The 24,935-nt window shown below is 34.9% G+C and overlaps 1 protein-coding gene across 1 annotated transcript in view; it reads right to left on the minus strand.

Annotated features, from left to right (window-relative positions):
- Positions 1-8,753: 8,753 nt before the first annotated feature.
- METTL25 (methyltransferase like 25) overlaps positions 8,754-24,935 on the minus strand; it is a 62,757-nt gene continuing 46,575 nt past the window's right edge. The window contains exons 8-13 of the mRNA XM_040981152.1: positions 24,823-24,852; positions 21,056-21,129; positions 17,460-17,553; positions 12,489-12,563; positions 11,821-11,892; positions 8,754-10,027 (exon numbers count right to left, since the gene is read on the minus strand). Of these exons, the coding sequence (XP_040837086.1) occupies positions 9,935-10,027; positions 11,821-11,892; positions 12,489-12,563; positions 17,460-17,553; positions 21,056-21,129; positions 24,823-24,852 (438 nt within the window). The 3' untranslated portion in view covers positions 8,754-9,934. The remainder of the gene's footprint in view (positions 10,028-11,820; positions 11,893-12,488; positions 12,564-17,459; positions 17,554-21,055; positions 21,130-24,822; positions 24,853-24,935) is intronic.

The following is a 24,935-nucleotide window of genomic DNA, read 5'->3' on the forward strand; positions in this document are numbered from 1 at the left end:
AACATTAAGTTAATTAAGTTAAGCTTCAAGCTGAAATTTATTTTTAAATAGTAAAAATCTGTAATTTATCATGTAATTATAAGAAAATTAAAGGCAAATATATTTGGACCCTCAGTTCCATTTTGTTGATCTGTATATCTATGCTTATACTAATAACACAGTATAATTTAATAATATATTTCAATAAATTTGAAGAGCAGACTTCAAATTATTTAATCTAATTCCAATACATGGCCAACACAGTTTACTGCTGAAAGAAAAACCTTGCAAGTAATGATACTGGAACAACTAGTTCTCTACAAGCAAGAAAACGAAGCTGAAATACTTTATTCACACCACAGATAAAATTAACTCAAAATTTATCATAGACATCAACTTGAGATAAAATGATAAAATCTCTATCAGAAAACATAGGGCCAAGTCTGAAAGACTTTGAGTTAGAAACATTTTTAGATATGACACCAAAAGCATACCAACAAAACAGGTAAGTTGTATTTGAAAATAAAAAGTGTTGGCACTGAAAAGATAATCCACAGAAATTATTGGTTGGTCATATATTAAGAAAAATATTCTAGAGTATATCAAAATTATAATTCAATAACAAAAGGTTAAAGAAGTTAAACATAGAAAAGCAGTGGCTGGTTGCTTAATGCAGTGGATTAGATGTAGAACATCTGTGTTCCATAATGAAGTGTCAGGGTTTCAGTCCTGGCTCTTCCTCCCATCCCACTTTCTGCTAATGTTCACCCTAGAGGGCCGTTGTGAAGGCTCAAGTACTTGGTTTTCTACCCTGGGAATAGTGGATGGAATTGGGATTTCTTATTTTGGCCTGGCCACGCACCGCTATCGTGGGACTTCAGAGAATGAGCCCGTGGATGCAAGATCTGTGTCTCTTGTCTTGCTTGTCGTTTTGCCTTTTAGATAAAACTAAATAAATGAAAATACAAAAATAGAAGAAGAGAAACAGAAATAGAAAGGTCAGAATGGATAGTTAAATGGTCAATAAGTAGATAAAAAGCTACTCAATATCCTTTCCCTAGTCAATGGAAAAATGCAAAATTTAATTCACAGTTACAATACGGAATAGCGCCTGGGGAGGAGTGGGGGAGGTGGAAGAGTTTACAAGTATAGATTTTCTGATTTGAAGATAAAAAGTTCGTAAAAAATACTAAGTATGAGAGCTCTCAAATGGTAAAACACATTATTTGGAATGAATGGGATTGCTATATCACTTCTTTTCAAGTCTGAACAGTGAACTGAAATTTAAAAAAAAATTATCTTCTAGGAGAACATGTTTCTATAGAAAGTACATTTACATATTTTTGTTTTGCCTTGAATGTAGCTCTATGCCTTAATTCTTTGGCCTATCAAAGTTTGGAAACTACAAAGCTGCAGAAAAGAACAAAAGAGAAGTTGATATGCAGATCCAGGTAAGGGATTGGATGCAATGCTGGTATTATTTCTGCTTCCTGTCTGGGTCTGGATGTATGTTATTTTTATATTAATGGGCACATCTCTAATGCATACCATTAAGTTAGTTTATCTGAGGATTGAGGTAAGCATGAAACTGCAACAGGTACAGAACTCACAGATATTGGATGAGACGTTGCCTGATTTGGTTGCGTTTTACTTGATCCTTGACATGTAGTCTGTTTTTTGAAAAACTGTGGAGTTGCTTCTTTCCTCTCTTTCCAAGATTTCATTTGTGTTTTGGTCTCAACAGCCATCTCATCATTCTTATGCATTTGCCTCTTGCAGGGAAGTTAGGATCTAAAAATTAAAATGTTCATTATACGTGTTTAAGAACTAACTCTACAATGCTATTATGACCTTCAGAATTCGACAGCATTTCTTTAGTTACCTAAACTAAACCCAGTGATAAAGCTTTAATTTTCACAATAAATTAAAGTTATAGAGGTTTTTTCCTTCCAGGTCTTAAATGTAGGAGTTAAGATACTAATGGTAACAATCTTATTTTTATTTTTTTTTTAAGATTTTTCATTTATTTTTATTACAAAGTCAGATATACAGAGAGGAGGAGAGACAAAGAGGAAGATCTTCTGTCTGCTGATTCACTCACCAAGTGACTGCAAGAACCGGTGCTACGCCCATCCAAAGCCGGGAACCAGGAACCTCTTCCGGGTCTCCCACATGGGTGCAGGGTCCCAAGGTTTTGGGCCGTCCTCCACTGCTTCCCCAGGCCAAAGGCAGGGAGCTGGATGGGAAGTGAAGCTGCCGGGATTAGAACCAGCGCCCATATGGGATCCTGGCACGTGAAAGGCGAGGACTTTAGCTGCTATGCCACGCTGCCGGACCCCTATTTTTATTTTTTTTAAGATTTTTTTTTTTTTTTTTACTGGTAAGTCATATTTACAGAGTGAAGGAGAGTCAGAGAGAAAGATCTTCCATTTGTTGGCTCACTTCCCAAGTAGCTGCAATGGCCGGAGCTGAGCCTATCTGAAGCCACAAGCCAGGAGCTTTTTCTGAGTCTCCCATGAGGGTGCAGGGTCCGAAAGCTTTGGATCATACTCTACTGCTTTCCCAGGTGACAAGCAGGCAGTTGGAAGGAAAGTGGAGCAGCCAGGATTAGAACCGGTGGCCATATAGGCATGCAAGGTGAGGACTTTAGCCACTAGGCTACCACACTGAGCCCTAATGGCAACAATTTTAATGACATCCTTTCTCCTCTAAGCATTTATAACCAATTTTGTAGAAACAAAACAGTAATAATAATGGCATTTAGAAAAGATGTCAAAATTATGCTACAAATCTAGATAGAAATACATTTCTTCAACTATTTCAAAGTAATGGTAATATAAATATTATTTACTGTGAGAGAAAAAAACTTACCTAAGGGATACATTACCTTGTGAAAGCTGACAATTCTACAACTTTAAAGATCGAGTTAGAAAATCTTTCTTCAGCACACTATAGCATGCTATTGAAGAACAGCTGGCTTCCTGAAACTCCTACACCCAATACAAGCTGTCATGTAAACGGAAATGTGAACTCCTTTAAGGGCCTTGTCTGCTTACACACACACACACACAACGTGCAGTGTCTTATATGCTGCAAATAAACCATCTTTAGTCTCCAGGTTAGTTTTAGTTTTGTCCTTTTGAGTTAAAGTGGGAATAGGGCAACAATACTTTTCTTTGTGATTTAAAATCTGCTTCATGACTTTATTGACAGAGGTTCACTCACACAGAGTTATATTGTCTACTAAAATTAGAAATATCCGGAAGCTTCCAGAGCATCAGAAATGTCTGTTGTTGGATACTGTTTTATCGTTCCCCCGATGTTCATTATCTGACTTCACTTTGCCTGATGGAAAACCACCATTCAGATCAAGTGTTCTTAAGTCTGTGGCTTCTTTCCTGGGAGGGCAGCTAACTCAGAATGCATGTACATTCAATTTGACATGATTAGCGAAGGCATACAAAAATCCCATGTTGTTTGAATGGAAGGTATGTGGTAAATTTTGGGCTGGAATCTGCATATTTCTTGTATTTTTCTAAAATTCAGCGTGTTCAATCATAACTGTCTTACTCTAAGTTAAAGGTGTTTCCTCCCATGAGGTTTAAATGCATGCTACTTTGTTCTGTGTTAAAATTTGTTAATTCTCTTAGGCTGGACTGTGCGTTGGAAACTTCTAGTAAAAACAGCAAAAAAATTTTTTTTTAAAAAATCCTTCCACTGACAGAACATCTGCAAAATTGAAGAGGCAATCCACTGAGATAAATACATCAACTAATAAATTCTCAGGCGCACAGACAGTAGCATTGCTGGCCAAGTACGAGCCATCTGAGGAGGTTTAGGGGGCTGGAGTCCCCTTGGTTACAGGTTAACCACAGTACATATTTCACACAACAGATTATTTCTTAAACAGCCCTTTTCAATGAAAACAAGCCATTTTAGTGAACACATAACATGAATAGGTCAGATGTGAATGGTTTCAGAATTATGCATTGATGTAGCAACTTGCTTTTCCTCTGTGCAAAAAACATTATTTAAGCATTAAATATTATATATATATATCTACAATGTGTTTCAATGGCTAAATCAGAAACTCATAAAGATTAATGCTTCAATCCTCAAACTTTATTTTGCAGCACGACAGATATCTAACAAAGTTTTTGATGTCTTAACTGCCTCTTTGTGTCTTTGCTTCACTATTCATCTCTTGATTTCCTGTATTCTTGTTTTCTAATATATTCACGCTTGAAGCTAATATTTTCCCTTCTGCAAAATTTTAGCTTATCCCACAGGTTTTGTGTTGTAATTATTTTCATTGCAATTTGTTTCAAATTTATTTACTTAAAAATGTTTTCTGGTTTCCATAGCGATTTGACCCAAAAGCTATTTTGCTGTGTAGTTCTAAAATTTAAAGCACACAGCTTTGTTTTCTTCTTTTTAAATTATCTTTAGAATATTTTTTTCCTTGGCTTAAGCATGTTGTAGTCAGGGACAGTAGAAACATGATTTCAGACCCTTTAAATAAAATACATTTCAAAAATGCTGGGGCAGGAGCCTTGGAGTAATAGAGCCTCTGCCTTCAGCTCCCCACATCCTGCAGCGGTGTGGGTTGGCGTCCTGACTGCTCCCTTCTGATCCAGCTTACTGCTAGTGGCCTGGGAAGGCAGTGAAGGATGGCTCAAGTTCCTGGGCCTCTGCCCCATGGAAGACCCCAAGGAAGCTCTTAGCTCCTACTCAACTCTAGCTATTGGGGCCATTTGCGAAGTGAACCAGTGATGACCTCCTTTCTCTGTAACTCAGCCTTTCAACTAAAAATAAGATAAATCTTTAGAAAAACATTACAATTAAAAGTATGCTTGTAAAACTATGTTTACAGTGGTAGCTTGGTACAGGTATATTCATTAGGTCGATTATGTAACACATCATGCAAATTTTGTATCTTCATTTATTTGCTTTAATCTATCGGTGCACGTATACAACCTCATAACTGTGTATTTATATATATATATATTTTGTGGTTGTATTAGTTCCTTATATATGTCATCATTATATTTTCAAATGAATGCATATCATTAGAATTACTATATCATCCAGGGAAATTGAAAAACTTTCCATCCTGAGACCTCTTATCTTTAAGAAAACTTTTTTTATATTAATTAAAATATTATATATATTCTACTTGGACACTGATATGGTGTTTGTTTTAAATGAAGTCTATCAATTTCTTGGTTTCACTTTTTGTAAGTCCTGTCAGTTCTCTTTCCTTTTCTTTCTTCTGTTGTCCTTTGTGAAGGGATGAGAAAGAAAATCAGGACTTGAATCCCAAGACAGCAAAGCAGGGTCGCCTGTTCTGGGTCACACACCTCAAGGATTCTGGGTCACACACCTCAAGGATTCCTGCACACTCGAGATGGGTTGACAATGCCACCGCAGCAGGCAGCCTCAATCCACAATAGAATATTTTTACTAGTTCCCCTTTTGTCCCTTTTAAATCATTCTTTTGTTATCTTTTACCTAATGTGCGAGTTCAGTCAGATGCCTGCATTGTCAATTCTGAGGAACTTGCTCTGTGTTACTATTGTTATTACTGCCTTTTGTAAATGTTCAAATGAATTACCCATAATTTAACGTATTTTCGGGCCTCTTTTCCTCTGTATTACACAATCTTCTACCATAAGTAATTTCCTTCCTTGCTTGAACAACATTCATTTTTATTCACTTTAATAACGAAATGCCGTTAAAGGTACTGTTATTTATCTGAAACCTTCTTTATTTCAGCTTAATTATTGAGAAATCATTTCACTGAACATGAAATTCCACGTTTTCCTTTAGCACTGCTTGAGTCTGCTTTTTTTTTTTAAGATTTATTTTTTTATATTGGAAAGTCATATATACAGAGAGGAGGAGAGATAGCGAGGAAGATCTTCCATCCGATGATTCACTCCCCAAGTAACTGCAACGGCCGGTGCTGTGCCAATCCGAAGCCAGGAGCCAGGAACTTCTTCCAGGTCTCCCACGTGGGTACAGGTTCCCAAGGCTTTGGGCTATCCTTGACTTCTTTCCCAGGCCACAAATAGGGAGCTGGATGGGAAGTGGAGCGCCCGGGATTAGAACTGGCACCAAAATGGGATCCTGGTGTGTTCAAGGTGAGGACTTCAGCTGCTAGGCCCAAGTCTGCTGTTTCTGCCATGAAGTCCAGTGTCCGACTGAGAGCTTTTCATAATGCAGGCTGATATTGTTGGTCAGTTTTTACACTTCCACTCGTGTCTGACTTTCAGAAATTTTAATATGAATTGCCTAGATTTAAATTTTCTCTTGGTCTATGGCTTGATTTGTTTCCAGTTTAAAATCAGTCTTCAGATTCTGAAATGTTGAAAATTTCTGATTTTTAATGACAATAAAATTTTTTTTTTACTGCAGCTCTCATTTTCCTATAAAATCAATGTTGTAAATATGATTAATTTCCTGTTTTGTCCTTTTAGGACATTTAACAAATATAGCTGTGAATGTGCCTAGAGGCATGTGACTGGTATATGCATTAGGATGACAGTTGCTAAACCCATAACCCAACTCAGAGATGCCGGGGCCGCAGTCCTGGCTCTCGGCCTGATTCCAGTCCCTGATAACATAAACCTTGCAAGACAGAAAGGACATCTCATTTGATGCTCTAGGCGCCTGTCTTTGACCTAGCTCAATGCTGGCTGATAGGAGCACTGAGATTGGAGTCTCTTGTGGGAATTCATTCTATCTATCTATCTCTAATAAAAAAAAAAAACCCACTAGGGACTATGGCCCAAGAATGAAGACTTCACATTAAGAACTTTAACCATGTGTATGAACATGATGGAAATATTGAGTCTAAGGAATGAAACCACCTGTGTCAGCTTGATTTATTTGTTTGTTATAGGAAAACATTGCCTAGGAAAGATAAGACTCTAAACCAATAAATAATTTTATTGTTTATTTTTTTTTTTTCAGGAGACTGCAGTATTTTAACTTATCTTGGACACACAGTCTTCCCAACCTGGCGAAGCTTGCGTATGGAGCAACCATTTTCTTATTAAGATTTGTTTTGAGACCCTTGAATTGTTGTGTATTCTAATCCTAAAATATTACCTCATGTTCTCTTTCAATTCTTTGTTCTACTACTTTGAGCCTCATTCCAATCAAATACTTTTTTTTTTTTTTTTTGCTTGTTTCCCCTGATTTTGCCCTTTGACACCATCATGATTCTCAGGAGAGTGTTACCTGTAAACCTGGTTTTACTTTGTTACGGTACTCTCCTAGGGATATTTTGGAGGCCCTCACAATATACATCAATTCATTTAATTCTCACAGTAATTTCATCTAGTTATACACTGTAGCTGAGACTCAGAAGCATATGAAGAGCATAAATTTATTCTCTTACAGTTCTGGAGAGAGCAAGGTGCAAGATGAAGGTGTTGACATGTGGTGTTGGTCTTCCTATTGTGTATTCTCATGATGGAAGGAGGACGGGTAGGAGAGTAAACTTGTACTTGTAAACCTCTTCATAGCCACACTGATCCATTCAGGAGGGTAGGACTCATATTAACTAAGCATCGCCCTAAGGCCCCACCTACTCACAGATTAGGAATAAAATTTTCAATACATGAATGTTGGACAAAAATATTGAATCTATAAAATTCCATAATTAGGCTCCTATAATGCATGTGCTTCTCTCACACAAAACAATAGCTGTTCTGCCCCACTCAAACTTTCACTCATTCTACCATCATATTTTTGCACAGCCATGAGCCTACATCAAGCGTTATGTGCTTCCAAAATAGAATTGTGGAACAGGGATGAGACAGTCATTTCTAGTTTACAAGGGGGAAATAGGCAAAAAGACAACAACCACCACCAAAAAGAAAAAAAAAAAAAGAAAAAAGAAAAAAGGTAGGAGAGTAACAGCTTCCAAACGTAAAATCTTAAGGCATAAACGCTTGAGAATAATCCTTTCCTAGTGCCCTGGGGCCGCGATACAGTGGGGTGGGGGTTGCCCCAGGAAGTATGTGTGGTCTTGGTGGTCCCAGCACCACACCAAAGTTCTCCTGCAGTGATAACTCGTGTCTGTGGCGTTTTTATGTCGGTGCTTCATGCTACAACCACAGGCCCTTATGAGTTGTTCTCTCAAAGCTATGATAGACACTGTTTTAAATTGAAACTGGAGGATTCTCAATCAGTGTGAAAAATGTTTTTCCTACTGTTTTCAATCACTGTCCATGGTTGCTAAAACCATTTAGAGAAAAATTGATGAGCAATTTTATACTTGGTAGATGAGGTTTCAAGCTTAGTACCACTGTTACAGAACAGCCAAAAACAATATAGCTGCTTAAGTCACACACACACACACACACACACACACCCCTCCATCTAATCAGGTATGTAGATCTAGGTAATAGTTTGTAGGAAACAGTGGGATGGGTGTATGTATAAAAAGAGTTCTAAAAGGAATAAGCAGAGAAACCTTTAATTGGAAAATTTCTACAGAGTGAATTACCACCCAATTTATTAAAAGGATAAAAATGGCATGAGATTTTTAAAAATGGAGGCTCCTATTTTAAAAACAATCTAAGAATCACAGTAAATGTAAACACAACCCAACTCTGGTTTGGATTCTGAATGGAACAAACTGATGGAAGACACTTTGTGAACCAAATGCAGATATTTAAATGAGAACTGATGATGTTCCTATTAAAAAATGAGGAAGAATCAAAAGATAATGGGGATTAAGTTGTAATATAAACTCTCCATTAATGTTCTGAAATCCACTCATGTTACCTGAAGTGCTTGCTCAAAAGTCTCTCGGGAAGAAGGCATGGGTGTAGCATCTGCGCATGTACTTTACAGCGATAACTCTATACTGATACATGTTGAAATTAGGATTCTCATATCCTAAGGGCCAATTTTGGATAATTTTTCAGAATAAAAATTTTACTATGACTTTTCTTCCTCATGTTTTACAGCTGTACAAAGTACCTGCTCACTCACGTACATACTGCCTGCCAACTGAGTGTCAGTACTATAATGTATAGCAAAACAAGTGCTCTTCTCAGCTCTGGAGATACTCAAACTTTATAAAAGTTACTTTTTCATCTTTGAAGTGTTTGAAAATCTCTGTAGGTGAGCATGAAGAACCCTCGAGCCCAGCTTTCTATCTTCTCTATGTGCAATAGAAACCACAAGTATTCTCCTAAGGAAAGGGATTTGCTCCATATGGAACAGGGTGCTGGCTTCCTTCCGTGTACTCTTGTTTTACTCAAGATTTCCTTTTATAAAACATACTTCTATTACATGCCAAGCCATCACCTTGTTTTAAAAAGATAAACAGCCTCATACATTGTTAGAGTGAGTTTCTCACTTATAAGATGCATATTTCTTTAAGAGGAGAGACTATAAGATGCAAATTAGATTAAAGCATGGTGCAAAATGTGCTTTATATTAAGCACTTTTAATAGCTGGCCTGGTTCCTGGGTTGTTCTTCCTTTTAGAAGTAGATTTTCCCTTCCGGTCATGTGGACAAATTTTCCAAAATGTATAGAAAAATGCAAAGGACTTTCAAATACAGCTAATTTAAATTCTATCTACATTTGTGCCTTTCATCTGTTTTATTCATTAAAAGTCAAAATGTGAACTGTAATAAATATCAAGATCTCAAATACAGGACAAGAATGAAAACCCAGAATACAATGTCCAACTGCCATAGCAACTCAGGAACGCAGGTCGACTCTCTGTAATATTTCCATGAGTTCTTATTTATTAGTGTGTACCTGTGCAATGGAAAAATGGAATATGGCCTTCTGTTAGCCATTACGTCACTGTTTATCTAAAATGCATAGTTATTATTTTAAAATATTTGCACGACATAAATGCCTACAAATGTAATCTTTGCAACACTTCTGACAAACATATACCTAATAATTTGCTTCAACTTAGATCACTCCTGCTTCTTCAGGGCAAGAACGGCATAACATCTGGGAGACGCAACAGGATCAAACAACTTCACAAGCGCAGACCACGTAACATCTTCCTGCAGATTGATAGGTGATTTCAATATGTAACCATGTGTTGAAAAAACAAAGGGAAAATCAGTCAAGCCAAAGGCTATTATTAAAACCAAGTAAAGTTATGCAAAAGTATTCTTTCTTAGGTAAAATTTCATCTTCAAAGATTTATGTTGAATAAATTATTAGAGATGTACATACAAAATGGAATTACAAGTTTTATTTACTGTGATCATGAAAAGCTAGATATGGACAATAACAAATGGGGTATTAAAGAACTTGTTCTTTTTGATGATGCATGTACACTCTGCAGCATATTCCAATTGAGATGTGAGAATTTTAAATAAATGAAACAAAATAGATGCAAAATGCACTTAAGATTTGACCTCAATTAAAGTACAAATTATATGTATTAGAAAATAAACTGAAAATCTAATAGGTAATCTCAAGGGATGGCTTTATGGCTACTTTTGATGTTTCTGTCTTATAAATTATGTATTTAACATTTGTAATATAAATATGCATTAGTTTTATGAGATTTAAAATACTGAAATTGATATTCATATGATTCCATTATTTCATTATAGCATAAGAATCACTGTGAATACCTAGTATCTAACTACAGTATCTAGGTCAACAGAAATTGTTGTAAATAGGAAAATGAGGGGTGAGTGTCTGGCCTAACATTTAAGATGCTGCTGTGGTACCTGTAATTCCATGCTGGAATGTTTGGATTTGAGTGCTGACCTAACTCTCAATTGCAGCTGCCAGCTAACATGCACCCTACTGGCAGCAGTGAGAGCTAAGTAGTTGAGTTTCCCTCACTGACATGGGAGACCAGGATCGAATTCCTGGCCACTGGCTTCAGCCTTTCCAGCCTGAGATGCTGTAGGCACCTGGAGAGTTAATCAGTAAGTTACATATGTTTGTCTGTCTTTCACTGTCCTGTTATGTCTTTCAAATAAAATGAAAATTTAAAAAAATTTATTTTTCTAAAAAGAAAATGAGTACTAGTGAAATATGCATTCATTCTGCCACCTGCCAACTTGGGACCCAAGGATAACTTTTGGACTTAGCTAGTCATCTGAAAAAGTGTATCATTAAAATTATTGAAAAATTGTCCTGATTCATAAAAATATAAATTAGGACAAATGCATAAATCTATCTGTTCCCAGTAACATACTGAGGAGAAGAAAGTAGAGCTCTCGTTATGATAAAATTGTAAAAGTAAAGAACTTATACAGGGAACATTAGGCAGGGTCCACAAATGTGTAAGATTGAAACACCTCACAAAACTTTGTTTAGGCCACAGTTAAGTATAATCTGCAAAGAATATTTACATTAAATATAATCAAAAGTAGTATTTTATTCATTCATGCAAGGTTGAAAAATCAAATGTCTTCATTGAGCAGAACTATGTGTTTCTACTGCAGAGTAATCAGGTCCAAAAATCTATGAATGACTAAGGCAACTCTTGTAACTAAAAGACAAACTTTTATAAAACGTAATGTGCACACAGTATGCTTTATGTCTTCTCAGCATTAAATTTTTGCTGTGCGTTATATAGGATAACATGCATTCACCGCCTACGTACAGTAACTGCCACATAATTAAAAGAATATTTATTTTTTAAAAGTAGCTTTGTTGAAAATGTGTCATACATATACTTGGATGTTTTAAAAGATATAAACTGGAATTTTAAACTATGACAATAGGAGAAAATCATTTTGGCATTTTATGTAAAATGACCTTATTTTATATAAGTATGAAAATTGTTTTTAATAAAGACGTTTGTTATGTATAAGAAAACACAGTTTACCTGTTCTTTAAGGTAGCAAAGCCGATCTAGAAGAATCAAGGTCTCTATACAAGGAGCCAGAACAACTTTCAACTAAAAGAAGAATAATATAGAATGGTGGTACTTAAAACAAAAACAAAACAACAAAAAGGAAAAAGAAAAAAGATACCAGCTTATTTTTTTAAACACTCATATTTAAGAAAATACATGTAAAAAGATTTCACGGGTCACTTTTCTAATACCGATTGTGCGTCTTCAGAAACAGAACACCAAAAAGATATAGTTTCTCTTTAACAATAACAGAGACAGAAAGACCTTTAAGTGACTTTGGGGCAGAATCCAATAAGCAATCACTTGTGATAGAAAGGTTTTTAAAAGGGTGACTAAGAATGAAATTCATTAAAAGGAATGCTTGTGAAATAGCTACCTTTGAGACCAATATGTGTTCAAAGGATTCTGAAACTTCACTCCATGCATTTATAACACACTTTAAGAGGAATCTGCCACATGTTCTCTTTATTGCATTACTGACACTTAATATAGCTCTGCAGTAGGAAGTGATCCAAACAGCCTTTTCATAAAAACAGAAAAAAAATATAGAGATTGGCTTGTTCCATAATAAAATTTAATAAGACCCTATTGAAGTCTAGCAACATATCCAATTTAATATGTTTAATTCTGAGATTTACCATATTAAAAGCTTCCAACTCATTCATTCTAGGCTTATACTTCTGGTAATAGTCCATTATAAGATCTTCTGGTAGCTTCAAGATAAAAAAAAATAGTAATAATTTAAATAATAGTTAGAAAGCAGGTTTTTCTTATAAAATATACCTCATGAAAAATCAATTGCCAAGCATCTTAAACATTTGAAGAGTTCTTTCTAAGGAAATTCACAAAACAAAACAGAGCAATTATTTCAAGTTAAGTAGTTTCCACTGATAACAGGGCTAATCAGCACACAAATAAAATTAAATAGCGCTAAAATAATTATTTTTCTCTTACTACTATGCCTGAGGGATACAGGGGTCAAGTCAAAACTGAATAAAATAACTAATTTAAATATTACATCTAAAACTATATACAAGATGGAGAAAAACAAAGCAACAGAAATATAAAAATGGCCTATCTTCATACTTAAGATAATTTTTAAACATTTGTCTAACAAGGTCTTCAATAATCATCATCACTTATTTTTCCCAGAACCAATGCCCACAGTATGCTGAACCCTTGCGCATGACAAATCACATACAAACTGACTTACGTGTTTCTGCTTCTACCAGTTGAACTGTAATTATTAGACTTTTTATGTTAGTTATATTATTGTAATGACATAATGTAATTACATAAGCAATGAGAAATGAAAACAAAAGAAAATGTTTCTAAAGTTGACTATGTTTGCAAAGGCTTAATACTGGAAATACAACAGAAGAAAATGCTTTAAAATTTTGTATGGTAAAAACAAATAAAAGATGCGATAAACAGTCAACAATATGAAAATATTTACTCCTCTTTTTCAAAGGCTCTGTTCTTTTTGTTATCATACTAAATTGCTTTTGAATTTAAAAAGTGAAACAGGCTAAAAATATCTCTCCTTTGGTATAGGACCCATGCAGATGGTCCACTCCTTAATCTCATCATTATTAATGATCACTAATAATTATTGAACACTATAATTATTAAACAAGATATAGATAATTATCAATATTAATAATCTTCAATAATTTTCATTTTAATAATACCATCAACTTGATCTAAATGAGTACTTTTTAGCTTAAGCATATGCTGAATATACTGGACTGAATCCAAATCTGCTTTTTAAGGCAGCAAAAATTCCTGTCTTATAAACTTGTATGTTTGTGTATAAATTACAATCTGTAGCCCTTACCTTTCCCCTAATATCCTATAATCTGCCATTGCCAGACAAATCAGAGCTGATGATTCCTGCCATACTGCTTTCTACAAATAGAATTTTCAATAGAATTTACCGGCTGCTCTATTTTCTAAGTTTCTCCTTTGTGGCACAGTAGAAATAACTACACTGGTAGTGGTTGCTTTTGTTTCTCAGGGGATGCCAGTTTGGAGGGTGTGCCCCATTGTATCTCGTAACACACACAGTTTGAGATTCAAAAATGCATTGTGATACAGCCAAAACAGCCTGTTTCTGTTTAACACTCTGTTGGATATTTTTGAGTGATCTTGCAGAGAAAATAACAGACTACCATTCTTACTCTTAAGGTTTAAAAATTATTTTGTCACTTTATTTGAAGTGAACCAAACTGAATATTTTAGATTATGCATTATAGATATGCCTTACCCAAAAAGTTTACATGGAATCCCCAGTAGTGAGCCCATGCTTTCAAGGGCAAAAGTCACTGGCTAGATTGAGTCCAACATTAATCAAATTTTGCAAATGATCAAAAACTTTTCAGATCAGACTGCAGAAATTATTGAATACTTACAAAAAGTGAACATCAAGGAATGTTTCATGTACTTGGGCTCCTGTTACCCATGTAGGAGACAAGGATTGAGTATTGAGCACTTGGCTTCAGACTGGTTTAAAGATTTACAGATTCAAGGAATGAACCAGTGAACCAGTGGATAGATGCTCTCTCTCTCTCTCTTTCTCTCTCTCCCCGCCCCTCAACTCCCTCTAAGTAAATAAAAATAAATAAAATTTTAAATGCAAATGGAAACAATGTGCACAATGAACAACATCTGGTAAATCTGACACTAATTCTACTGCTTCCTTTTGATCCATGCCTTGAGGACAGAAAAGAAATTAAACAAGTTAAGCTTTGTAACAGAGCTCCAAGTTTGTGGCTTTGGATCCAACTCAGGGAGATACTTTATCATAAAAAATACTGAAGATACAAGTAAGGAACCATGTATAGGTACTCTGGTTTCATATTTCCCATTTTCCCTGGAATTGGATGACAATTATTGTAATTCTAACAGCTTGTGTGCTACGCAGTATGTTTGACAATTCACTGACATTTCATATTCTTGACCACTTTCACCCTATCTACAAGAGATTCAGACATCAAAGTGCTGGACGCAAGTGTATCTTCAACTCTGCCATACAATTCATTCACTGAATTTCATCTGTCCTTCAGTCTGATTTCAAAGTGTAATGTATTTTTGTCAGCACAAGTTTTATTGTTTCGCATAGGCTTATTATTTGACTGCTCGTTCTACAAAAATGCCAAACAAGTGTTCATCTGTGAATGTCAACTGACGATCTGTGACAGTGTGACATAATGATGAAGCATGGGACTCCAGAATTCAACAGCTGGATTGAAATCTTTACCCCCCTCATTTCCTAGACTTTGATTTAAAGTTAACATATATCTTAGCTCGTCCACCAACAAAACACATTACCTAGAACTCATTTTGTAACATCAGTCTAGTAATACAAGTGATTAGAATTACCTGTAGTACAAAGAATCCACAGTATGAAGCAAAGGCTCAATACACATTAGTTTTTCTTGCACAGTTTTTGTTTTTTAAACTATACATATTTATAAATAACAGTAAATTTATAGACATTCTGAAAGTAGTACAGAGAATTTTCATATACTCTATATTCATTTTTAAATATTAATATCTTACAACATAGTATATTTGTTACGATTTAGGACTCAATAAAGATACATAAAAGACCAACAAATATGTGGAAAAATGTTCAACAGCAGTAATACTAAAGGAAATGCAAATCAAAGCCACAATGAAATTAATTCTGCCCCAGAAGTTAATGAGTCAATTAAGAAATTCCATACATGACATGGATAAGAAGTTTTCCTGCAAGATTCAGATTTTGAAGAAAAATTCAAACTGCATTTTTAGAAATGAAGAATTTAGTAGGCCAAATAATAAATACAGCGAAAAGCCTTAACAGCAGACTCGCTGAGGCAGACAAAGCAATGTCTGATAGACAAAATCTCAGACAAAACACAAGAAGAAATGAAAAATCAAAAATGGTGTCCAACATTTGCAGTATACTATCAAATGGCCTAAGATATATGTCTCAGAAATTTCATAAGACAGGGAAAGAGAGAATGAAGACCTAGTCAGTGATAACTTTCCTACACTGGAAATTTCCCTGATAGGGAGAAACAAAGGAGCATCCAAGCACTGGGTGCACACAGAAGTTCTAACAGGCACGACCAGGAAGGAGCCTCACCTTCACCACCACCACACATGCCCTCATCTGAAGGACGGATAGAGAAAATGTGTTAGATACACACTATGGAATACCACTCATGTACGAAAAAAGAATGAAATCTTGTACTTTGCAACTTAACAGATCCAATTGGAAACCATATGCTTGGTGAAATAAGCCAGTTCCCAAAAGATAAATATCACAAACTCTCCCTAGTGTGTGATAACCAATGCACACAGTACAAAGAAACATAATTATCTCTATGTCTGAGACTAGTGAACTAATATTTAACTATTGGTTACAGTCATGGTCTGTACTACTGAAGAATGGTAGGTTGGTTTTTTCCTAATTCTTAGGGCCTTCTAATGCTGATTTTACAGGGGAGAAAACTGATTAATAACAGCTCAACTGCTTTAAACAGAGAAAAAATAGGGATTAAAGAGATAATTGGTACAATAAATACTAAGTTTCAACTAATAAAATTTGATAATACCTGTACAACGATTTTCTTTAAGAAATTCACTTCCTTCTTTTAACCACCTGTTTTGTTTTACAAATTTATAATGAAATAGAAATATCAGAGCAATATATATTTAAATTAATATTTTGATATTGAATTCAATTTTTGGTATTTGAATTAGGCTTTTCCCTCAGATTTTCTCTTAGATTATCATTACCGTAAGTCAAACAGCTTACCTTTATGTCTTCAATGTAATTTTCAATTATTTCTTGGGACTCCTATGATGTTACAATTTTTTATAGGTCTGCTATTCATATGCTTTTTAAAACATATAACTTTTAAGTTTTATTAGTTATAAAAGCTCTACACATTGTTTTTCTCTTCAGTTTCTCTTCCTTTATTTATCTCTGCTTGTATTACTGTGTTGTTTCTCAACTCTGTTTCAAATTGTGAGTTTCATTTTTTTTAATTTTTTTAAGATTTATTTTATTTTTATTGGAAAGGCGGATATACAGAGAGGAGAGACAGAGAGGAAGATCTTCCGTCCGATGATTCACTCCCCAAGTGAGCGCAATGGCCGATGCTATGCCGATCCGAAGCCAGGAGACTCTTCCGGGTCTCCCACGCAGGTCCAGGGTCCCAAAGCTTTGGGCCGTCCTCGACTGCTTTCCCAGGCTACAGGCAGGGAGCTGGATGGGAAGCGGGGCCGCCGGGACTAGAACCGGTGCCCATATGGGATCCCGGTTGTGCAAGGCGAGGACCTTAGCCACTTGCACCACCGCGCTGGGTCCAAGTTTTATTTTTTTAAATCAATAAAACTCAAAGGGGAATTTTTCAGAAAGTGCAAAAACAGCATTCTATCTAAAATTCACAGGAAAGATAAACTGGAAACACAAATGGAAGGAATGTTGGAGGTAAATTATATTTATCCATTACCCATTATATATAATTACATTACATATATAGAGAGACAGATAGAGAGATTTTGTTAGCTCAGAGGAGCTCTTTTATAAAAACCATGGGTAGTCTTATACTCACCTTTGAGTCATCTAGTCCAAGCTTTCTTAAAGACTTTCTGACATAATCCAGAAAGGAAGAAGATTTGGAATAAATTTTACCAACATGTTGCTCACTGTAAAACAAAATCACATAGATTTTCTCATTTGTTCCAATTTAAATTATACAACAGGTTTATGTTCTTCATTAAACATTTAAAGACACCTTCTGAATATATGGAATATAAGCTCCTAATATGATTAAAATGTAGTAACACTTTTTTAAAAAAATGTTTTAAAGCTTTGTAGCATACAGATCTGCTTAGAATTCTTAAAATACACAGCAGTGGCACACAATATTTCGAAGATAATACCTGGGGAAAGATGATTTAAATTTAGTAAAAAAAGTCTAATTTAAAAAATGCACAAACAGATTTTGCAAAAGTTTCCCATGAATACCTTAGTTTTATTGGCTCAATATTCCTGTGCACATATAATTGTAACACCTGCTGGTGGTGGCAATAATTCAACAGCTTTTGAAGGAGAACCTTCTCAATGCCAGTCACTGATTAAACACCATATGCCGAGTTAGGTTTGCCTTGATGTCAGTTATGCCAAGCAGAATTTCACTATGTTTTAAACCAAAATGTATGAGGTGGTTTTGAATTTACAGAACACACTACTAGACTATCCTATCTCAAAAATTTGGTTACAGTTTAGGCAGAATATAAAAATGAAGGGATTTAAAAAACAAATCACTACTTTAAAATCATCAGAAGCTATGACTAAAACTTCATTTATTGTTTGTTCAGGAACTATTACCCACATGACTAATTTGGCCTGTCACTCTAACAATTCTTCCTTTGAGATACATTTCCTTCAGGTCTACTTTAACCTAGACATGACGATTCTACTTCTTAGTATCTCGTGTCCTGATTGTTTCAACTATTTGCAATACAAAACTCCTAACTAAAGTCTCTCTCTTTCTCTTTTTTTTTTTTTTGCCTACATGCTACTTTCTTAGAGAAACACTTTTCATTTTGTCATTTTCCTGTTACAAAAAAAGTCAGTATCTCTTCAACATTCATAGGGAATACATTTCAAAATTATTTGTTAAATTATCAGGCCCAGTTTATTCACATATTCCAAATCATTCAAGTACCATTATATTTCAGAACTTATTTTTTCCATTCTTACATCAGTCTACTATATTTTAAACTGTTCCCTACATTTTGACATTCTATTTGTTAGTCTGTACCATTAATGATCCTTACCAATAACAGCAGGAAAAATATCACACAGATTAAACTAGAAAGTTGGTTATCAGAAAAAAGTTGGTTCTCCTCTTTCAAGCTCTAAGAAGAGTTTCTCATGAATTAGGATAAACGTTCATCATACGAATACAAGCTCTGTATGACAGGTCCTCTTCTGAACACTCCAGTACTCTGTTATCGCCTGGCCTTTTGAAAAATGAAGGCATTCTTTCAGTTATTTGAATACACTGTATTTCTGGTCATAAACACCATTCTTAGAATATTTCACCTGTGACTGTTTTGCCATGGGAAGCATAAATTCCTGCCTTCTTGTTTTATATCAAACCTTGTTGTCTCATGGAAGTCTTCTTTGGCTTCCAAATAAAGTTTTGTACTTGACAGACTACCTTTTTGTCACATTTTCACTCTTGTTTCTTAGTATTTTACATCATTGTAATATCCAAAAAGGGGTGAGCACACCCCAAAGGAAAGAGAATGTAAGACTTCCAGCTTGAATTTCTATTTATTGAAAAATTAATTGAATGTATTAGTAGAGAGACATGTGTATCACTTACAATAATCACAATCTGCATGCACACACCTCTGGATTCTGCTGAAGCAGTGGACACTGCATCAAGTCAGAAAGGATATATTTCAAAGACAAAAGCATTCAAAGGAGGAAACCCAGCAAAAGCTGCCAAAGATGCTTTAAAATGAGTGTAGAAACACAAGAACCATGAGCAAGAAGAACATGAAACTCCAAAAAAGCAATGCAAGTAGAGGAACACACTGGTTTCAGATAAGAGCTGAATTCGGTGCATTTGGGAAGCACTCAAGAGAAGCTATTCATATCAACATGAGTACTTTAGATTTCAACTTCTAAAAATAAGTGGAAGTGTGTGAGTCAAGAGTTAGTTGCGGTGAAGGTAACTGCTAAGAGAAAACAAATGTGAACAGACAGGAACTACATATAAAACACCAAACAATGCTTAGATGCAGTTAGGAGATGGAGTAACAAGAAGAACCCTTAAGGAAAACGGCTGAGTATTCAGAGGAGGAAAAGAAACTCCACAGAATGAAATTTAATGGAAGTTATTAAAGAAAACACTTTAGAGGGAAAACAATGGTCAACATGGTCAAACGTGGATGCAAGGTCAAGGAGACTGTGGAATGAGAGAAAACTTGTAATAAATATCTATCTTAGAAATAAAGGAAGGCAAAAGGACATGGATTGTACAGTATAAAATACTTAAGTGAGAAGAAACACTTAGAAAAGATGTGATCAAATTTAAGAAGTTACTAAGGGAACAATAAATGTATGAACAAATTTGAAGTTTAAGTAGTCAATACTTTAAAGGACTGGAGTTATATAACTTTATTACATTTTTTCAACAAAGTTAACATCATGAGATGAGCTCAAAAGAAACATGGATCCCACCCACTCTCCTCCACACGTGACCCTCCCCACCCTAATCAGAGGTCCATATGAGCATGCGTTCCTCTCAATTATGAAAAATATTTAAAAGAAAATTTCAAAAAGACCAGTAAATATTCAGAAGAGAGAATGCATACTGACATGATTTGGGAGCTAGTTACATGAAAATGAAAAAGATGAAATCAGATATCTGGCTGAAATAATTACTACTGGCATAAAGACACTTTCTCTCTTACAGAAAAGAACTAATATAAAACTTCTTACATGTATTAGTAGGTGTGAACTGATTTTACTATGACCAGAAAATTTCCCCTTTTAAGTTGAAGAGTAAGCCTATGCTACAAGTGGCTGTCAGAGCCCTAAACTTAAAATTAGTAAAAGAAATTCAGGAAATATATCTGATTGTGAATATAGGGCTGAATACAACAGTTGCTGAACCAACATGAGAAACTTTTCCTATATTTTTCCATTTTGGATAATCAGTGTATGATTGGTATAAACAGAATAAAAGAAAACATGTATGGCTGCCATTCTACCAGCAAAAATATGAATAATCACAATGGCGATTTATGAATGATATTTGTTGTAGTTAGTTAAATGTCTATGCTGTACTAGATGTCAAACATTCTAAATGTAATTCCTGCTCAAATGAAAACTAATTAACTGAGACACTTACTGAAATAATACTTATTTAACTGAAACATACAAAATATATCAGTACTTCAAAAAATCTTAAGCACATTTTAGAATTAAAATAAACTTCCAGGAAAAAAGAAAATATTAGAGCTCCTATTTTAATGATAATTAATCTATGATATAGCTTACTGTCTTTTTGATGTTACACTTAAATTCAAAGTTTTTAATAATAGTGACTGAATAAATTCACTTGAATACTAAAAGTTATTTCACTTACAATATAACATTATTCTTATTAAAATAAAAGCCTCATACCATTTGGTGATTCCATAACAATCTTTTATAATGACTTGAAGAACAGCACGATAGAATAGTGATTCAGTAGGCAGCTGCAAAAAATGTAGACACATATAAGCACAAGAAAAAAAAAAAACAAAAATCAGAAACCAAATCAATACCAGAAAGTCATGATTGAAAGTAAATTTTAGAAAGCGTTGTTGCTAATCATAGAGGAGGATTTTATAATATCATTCCATTTAAACTTCAAGTGCTGTCCCAAGGCTAATCCTCACTGTGAAACTAATTCTTCCAGAGGACAGAAGACACAGTAATGAATGCGGGAGAAACAACAGAGACCTATAGGAGTAAACTCTGGAGATCAGCCAAGCGCTGCTGCAGCCTGACAGTCAGGATGAACACATGTAAAAGAGCAACAAAGGTGGCTCTGTCCTAATGGAGGTAAGTCAGAGATAATATCAACTACAAGATAATACTCTAAGTAAGGAAATACTAAATATACATCCTAGTCCTGAAAGAGCATAGCATTGACTACAGCAGAGCTGAAAAGCTGAGCTTTGGAAAGGACACAGAATAAGTCACAGATTCTTGGAAAGGCTTCACTTCCAATAGAAAAGGAGATGAGAAGTGATTTACGAAGCTTCAATCGCTTCCTAAGGAAGGAATGGCTGGACCCCAAGAAGCATGCCAGTTTCAAAGAAGCATAAAGCAGGAAAGTAACATTCATCAAAGAAAAACCTTCAGCAAAGTAACTGAAGAGGAACTCTTACACAAGAAAGTACAAATCTGCTTCTTATCCCCACAAATTTTCTGACCTTTAGAGTACAGAAACATTCAACACAAAATCATGTTAGCAATGACAATCCTATTTGCAAGCAAAGTTACTATTCAGGAAATAAAGGAAAAGGGAAAAACAAGCAAGAACGAAGGAGGCCAACAACAGTTAGTGCTTTGGATTAGTCAAACAGAGCAAAGCACACGGTCGAAGGTCTGGTGCAGTTTGAACTGCAGAGTTCACTGGACAGCTTAGATCCACAAGTTACTCTTCCCTACGTGCTACTTTTGTTCAGAGCCCAAATCATACAGTTTCATGTATTCAACCACACAAAAAAAGTTGGAATTCATATGGTGTTTCCCACAAAATAATAATTCATGTGTTCAAATAGAAAACTTTATTTACTGCTCCGATCCAATTGCAGGTTTCCCAAATGTGGTATCCTGACCACAAAGAACCAACATTAGAGAGGGCAGTGGAGAGGGGTAACTGTTATTTTTTTTTGTTTTCAGGTGACTGCACTTTGCGCTGTCATTGCAGAATATCTGATGTAACAGTATCTTAGGATAGCACATGATAATTGCTTCAGACAGTAATTGTGTTGAAAGAACACAACCTCCGTAATCTCCAGGAGAATGGAATAATGGGCTGGGCAATTCCAGCAGAAAATGGTGTTGGGAATATTCTATTCCTCAGGTAAATTCTTACAATAGTTCATGGACAGTAGACCCATGCATATATTTGAGTGCCCACACTTAAACATGCAACCTTCAAAAGGTAGCTTCCTTATATTAAATATGTTTACAATTCCCTTCAATTGAAATAAGAAAAAAAAAATCACTGATTTCAAAACTTTCCATTCCTTGGAAACTGCTAAAATTTCATTTAGAATTTCTTATCTTTGGTTATACTTACAATTTGACATTTTTCATCTCAAGTAAGTCTTTCCTATAGTAATAAAATCTTTCATCACCTTTCTCTTCTTTAAAAATCCCTTTACGTCTGTTAGAAAATGCTAAAATAACTGAAAATATTAACAATTTTGTTCTTCTAACTGTCTTGTTGAAAATCAATGCATTTTGGCAAATGTACTACATGAAGCCAGAGGCAATTACTAGCTCTTATAAAAGAGTAAGCCTTGCATTTTAAGCAAGAGAACATTCTGATAGAATGCAGAGAAATACTGTATAAAATCAATCAGAATTCCCAACTTATTATGAGTGAAAAAGAGCTTTATAACTGCTCCCTAAGAGAAATGGCAAGGGGTTATGAAGTACCTTCAAATGTGCATTCCAGGAGGTAGTAGGATATTCATCCTGGTCCATATAGCTGGGGTATGTGGGAAGGCAGGCAACCTCTCCCAGGCAGCCTGTGCTTGAGGAGTCCAGCCACAAACTGCATGTGACTCAGAGTTTATGTTCTTTCTCTCAGATGTGATAAATCTACTTAACACTTTAATGCAAAAAGTATATACTCTTAAAGTATATCAGACATACATTGTAGAGTTCTAGTGGAAAGGGCATTTAGCTGAAAGTCAGGGCTTTGCAACTGATTACAGGAGCTAGAACACACTAGCTTCTGCTATGTAGCATGCTCCATGAAAGCCTGGGATAATGCCCAGAACATAAGATTGATTATAAGCGTGAACAAACACTTGGGAAAAAAAACCCTCTTATGGCATTATGGCAACAGCTTTTTTTTTTTTCCCAACCCCTAGGAACAACTAAGTTGCTATGTAGTACAGTAGTTAAGAGGCTGAATTCCAGAGGCAGATACAAATTCAAATGATTACTCACTATCTTATGTATCTCTCATGTGTATCATGGGGTTATTACTGAAAACGTACCTTTTAGTACTATATATCTATTACCTTACCTGATGAGAACAGTACTTGGATAAGTTCTGAGCTACTTTCATCTAATATTTTCATCTTCATAATTATGATTACCATTAGTAACAATAGATATTTCTAGCTCTTCATTAGATATTGTTTTAAGAATTTTACATTTTAATTTATTCAATACTAACCACAGTTTTACGAGGAAATTATATTTACTCCTCCTTTTATTATTGTTTTCCTATTTTTTAGACAAAGAAATTAAACTACAGAGAAATTCTGATACATGCTTTAATGATTAAATGAAGAAGACAGGATGCAAACTGGCAGTCTGCCTAGACCCCAAAGCTTAATATGATCTAATGCTACCACAAGAATACCTTTAATCTATTTTTAGGTAGCCAGGGTAAAGAGATTTAAAACAATAACAACAACAAAAACCCAAAGTACTCATCAATGTCCCTAGCTCAGAGTAAGCAGTCTTAATATAGCACCTGCTATTATTATGATTTCAAAATCATTTAAAAATGCGAGTATAAACTATTAATGTTACTTGGGAAGAAGCAAAAGAGAGGTTTCTTAAATTAAACAAGAATCATCTTATAAAAATTTCTTTAGAAATTCCTAACATGTTTCATGAATGTAAGACAGAGTAGGACAGTGCAATTATATGGATAGCTGGCGGATACATTCAACTTCTGTTTACACATAGAAGTCCAGTTTTCTGCTGCAACTAATGACTAATCAAGTCCATTTAAAATAAGTTATCAAACAACGTACTGAAATATTTGTTTTGGACTACAGTTAAATAATACATTGCATGTTATACCTTGTTTATCTTTACTTGAACTAGGCCCATAAAAGCTTGAGACTCAGAAACAACATTCTTTAGAGATATTTATAGACTGTTTAGTATATGAAGAAGTGAGAGGTTAGTGCTGGAGTATAATATGGAAATTTTCCTAAAAGCTCAACTGACTTGGTTAAAAGTTCACTTTTCTTTTAAAGTAAACCTAGAGGAACTGTAAAATCTGAATATGTAGCAGTGACAAGCAGAGGTGATATTTATTAAGATCCATCAGGTTTTGGGTTCATCAGCAGGTCAAGTATGAAAAGTGCTTGAGAGAAAAAACTATCATGTTCATCTGGATTATAGTAAACTCTCTCACTTACCCCTTGGCCAACTTCAACTCTCTCCAATGCCTTCAAAGAAAAAACAATACAAAGAATACTGAGATATTTAGTCTTATCTAGTAGGAGTTATAAACATACAGTAAAGGAGTTCG

This window comes from Ochotona curzoniae, unplaced genomic scaffold (assembly GCF_017591425.1).
Source record: "Ochotona curzoniae isolate NIBS_2020 unplaced genomic scaffold, NIBS_Ocur_1.0 contig_1014, whole genome shotgun sequence".
Taxonomy (NCBI): Eukaryota; Metazoa; Chordata; class Mammalia; order Lagomorpha; family Ochotonidae; genus Ochotona; species Ochotona curzoniae.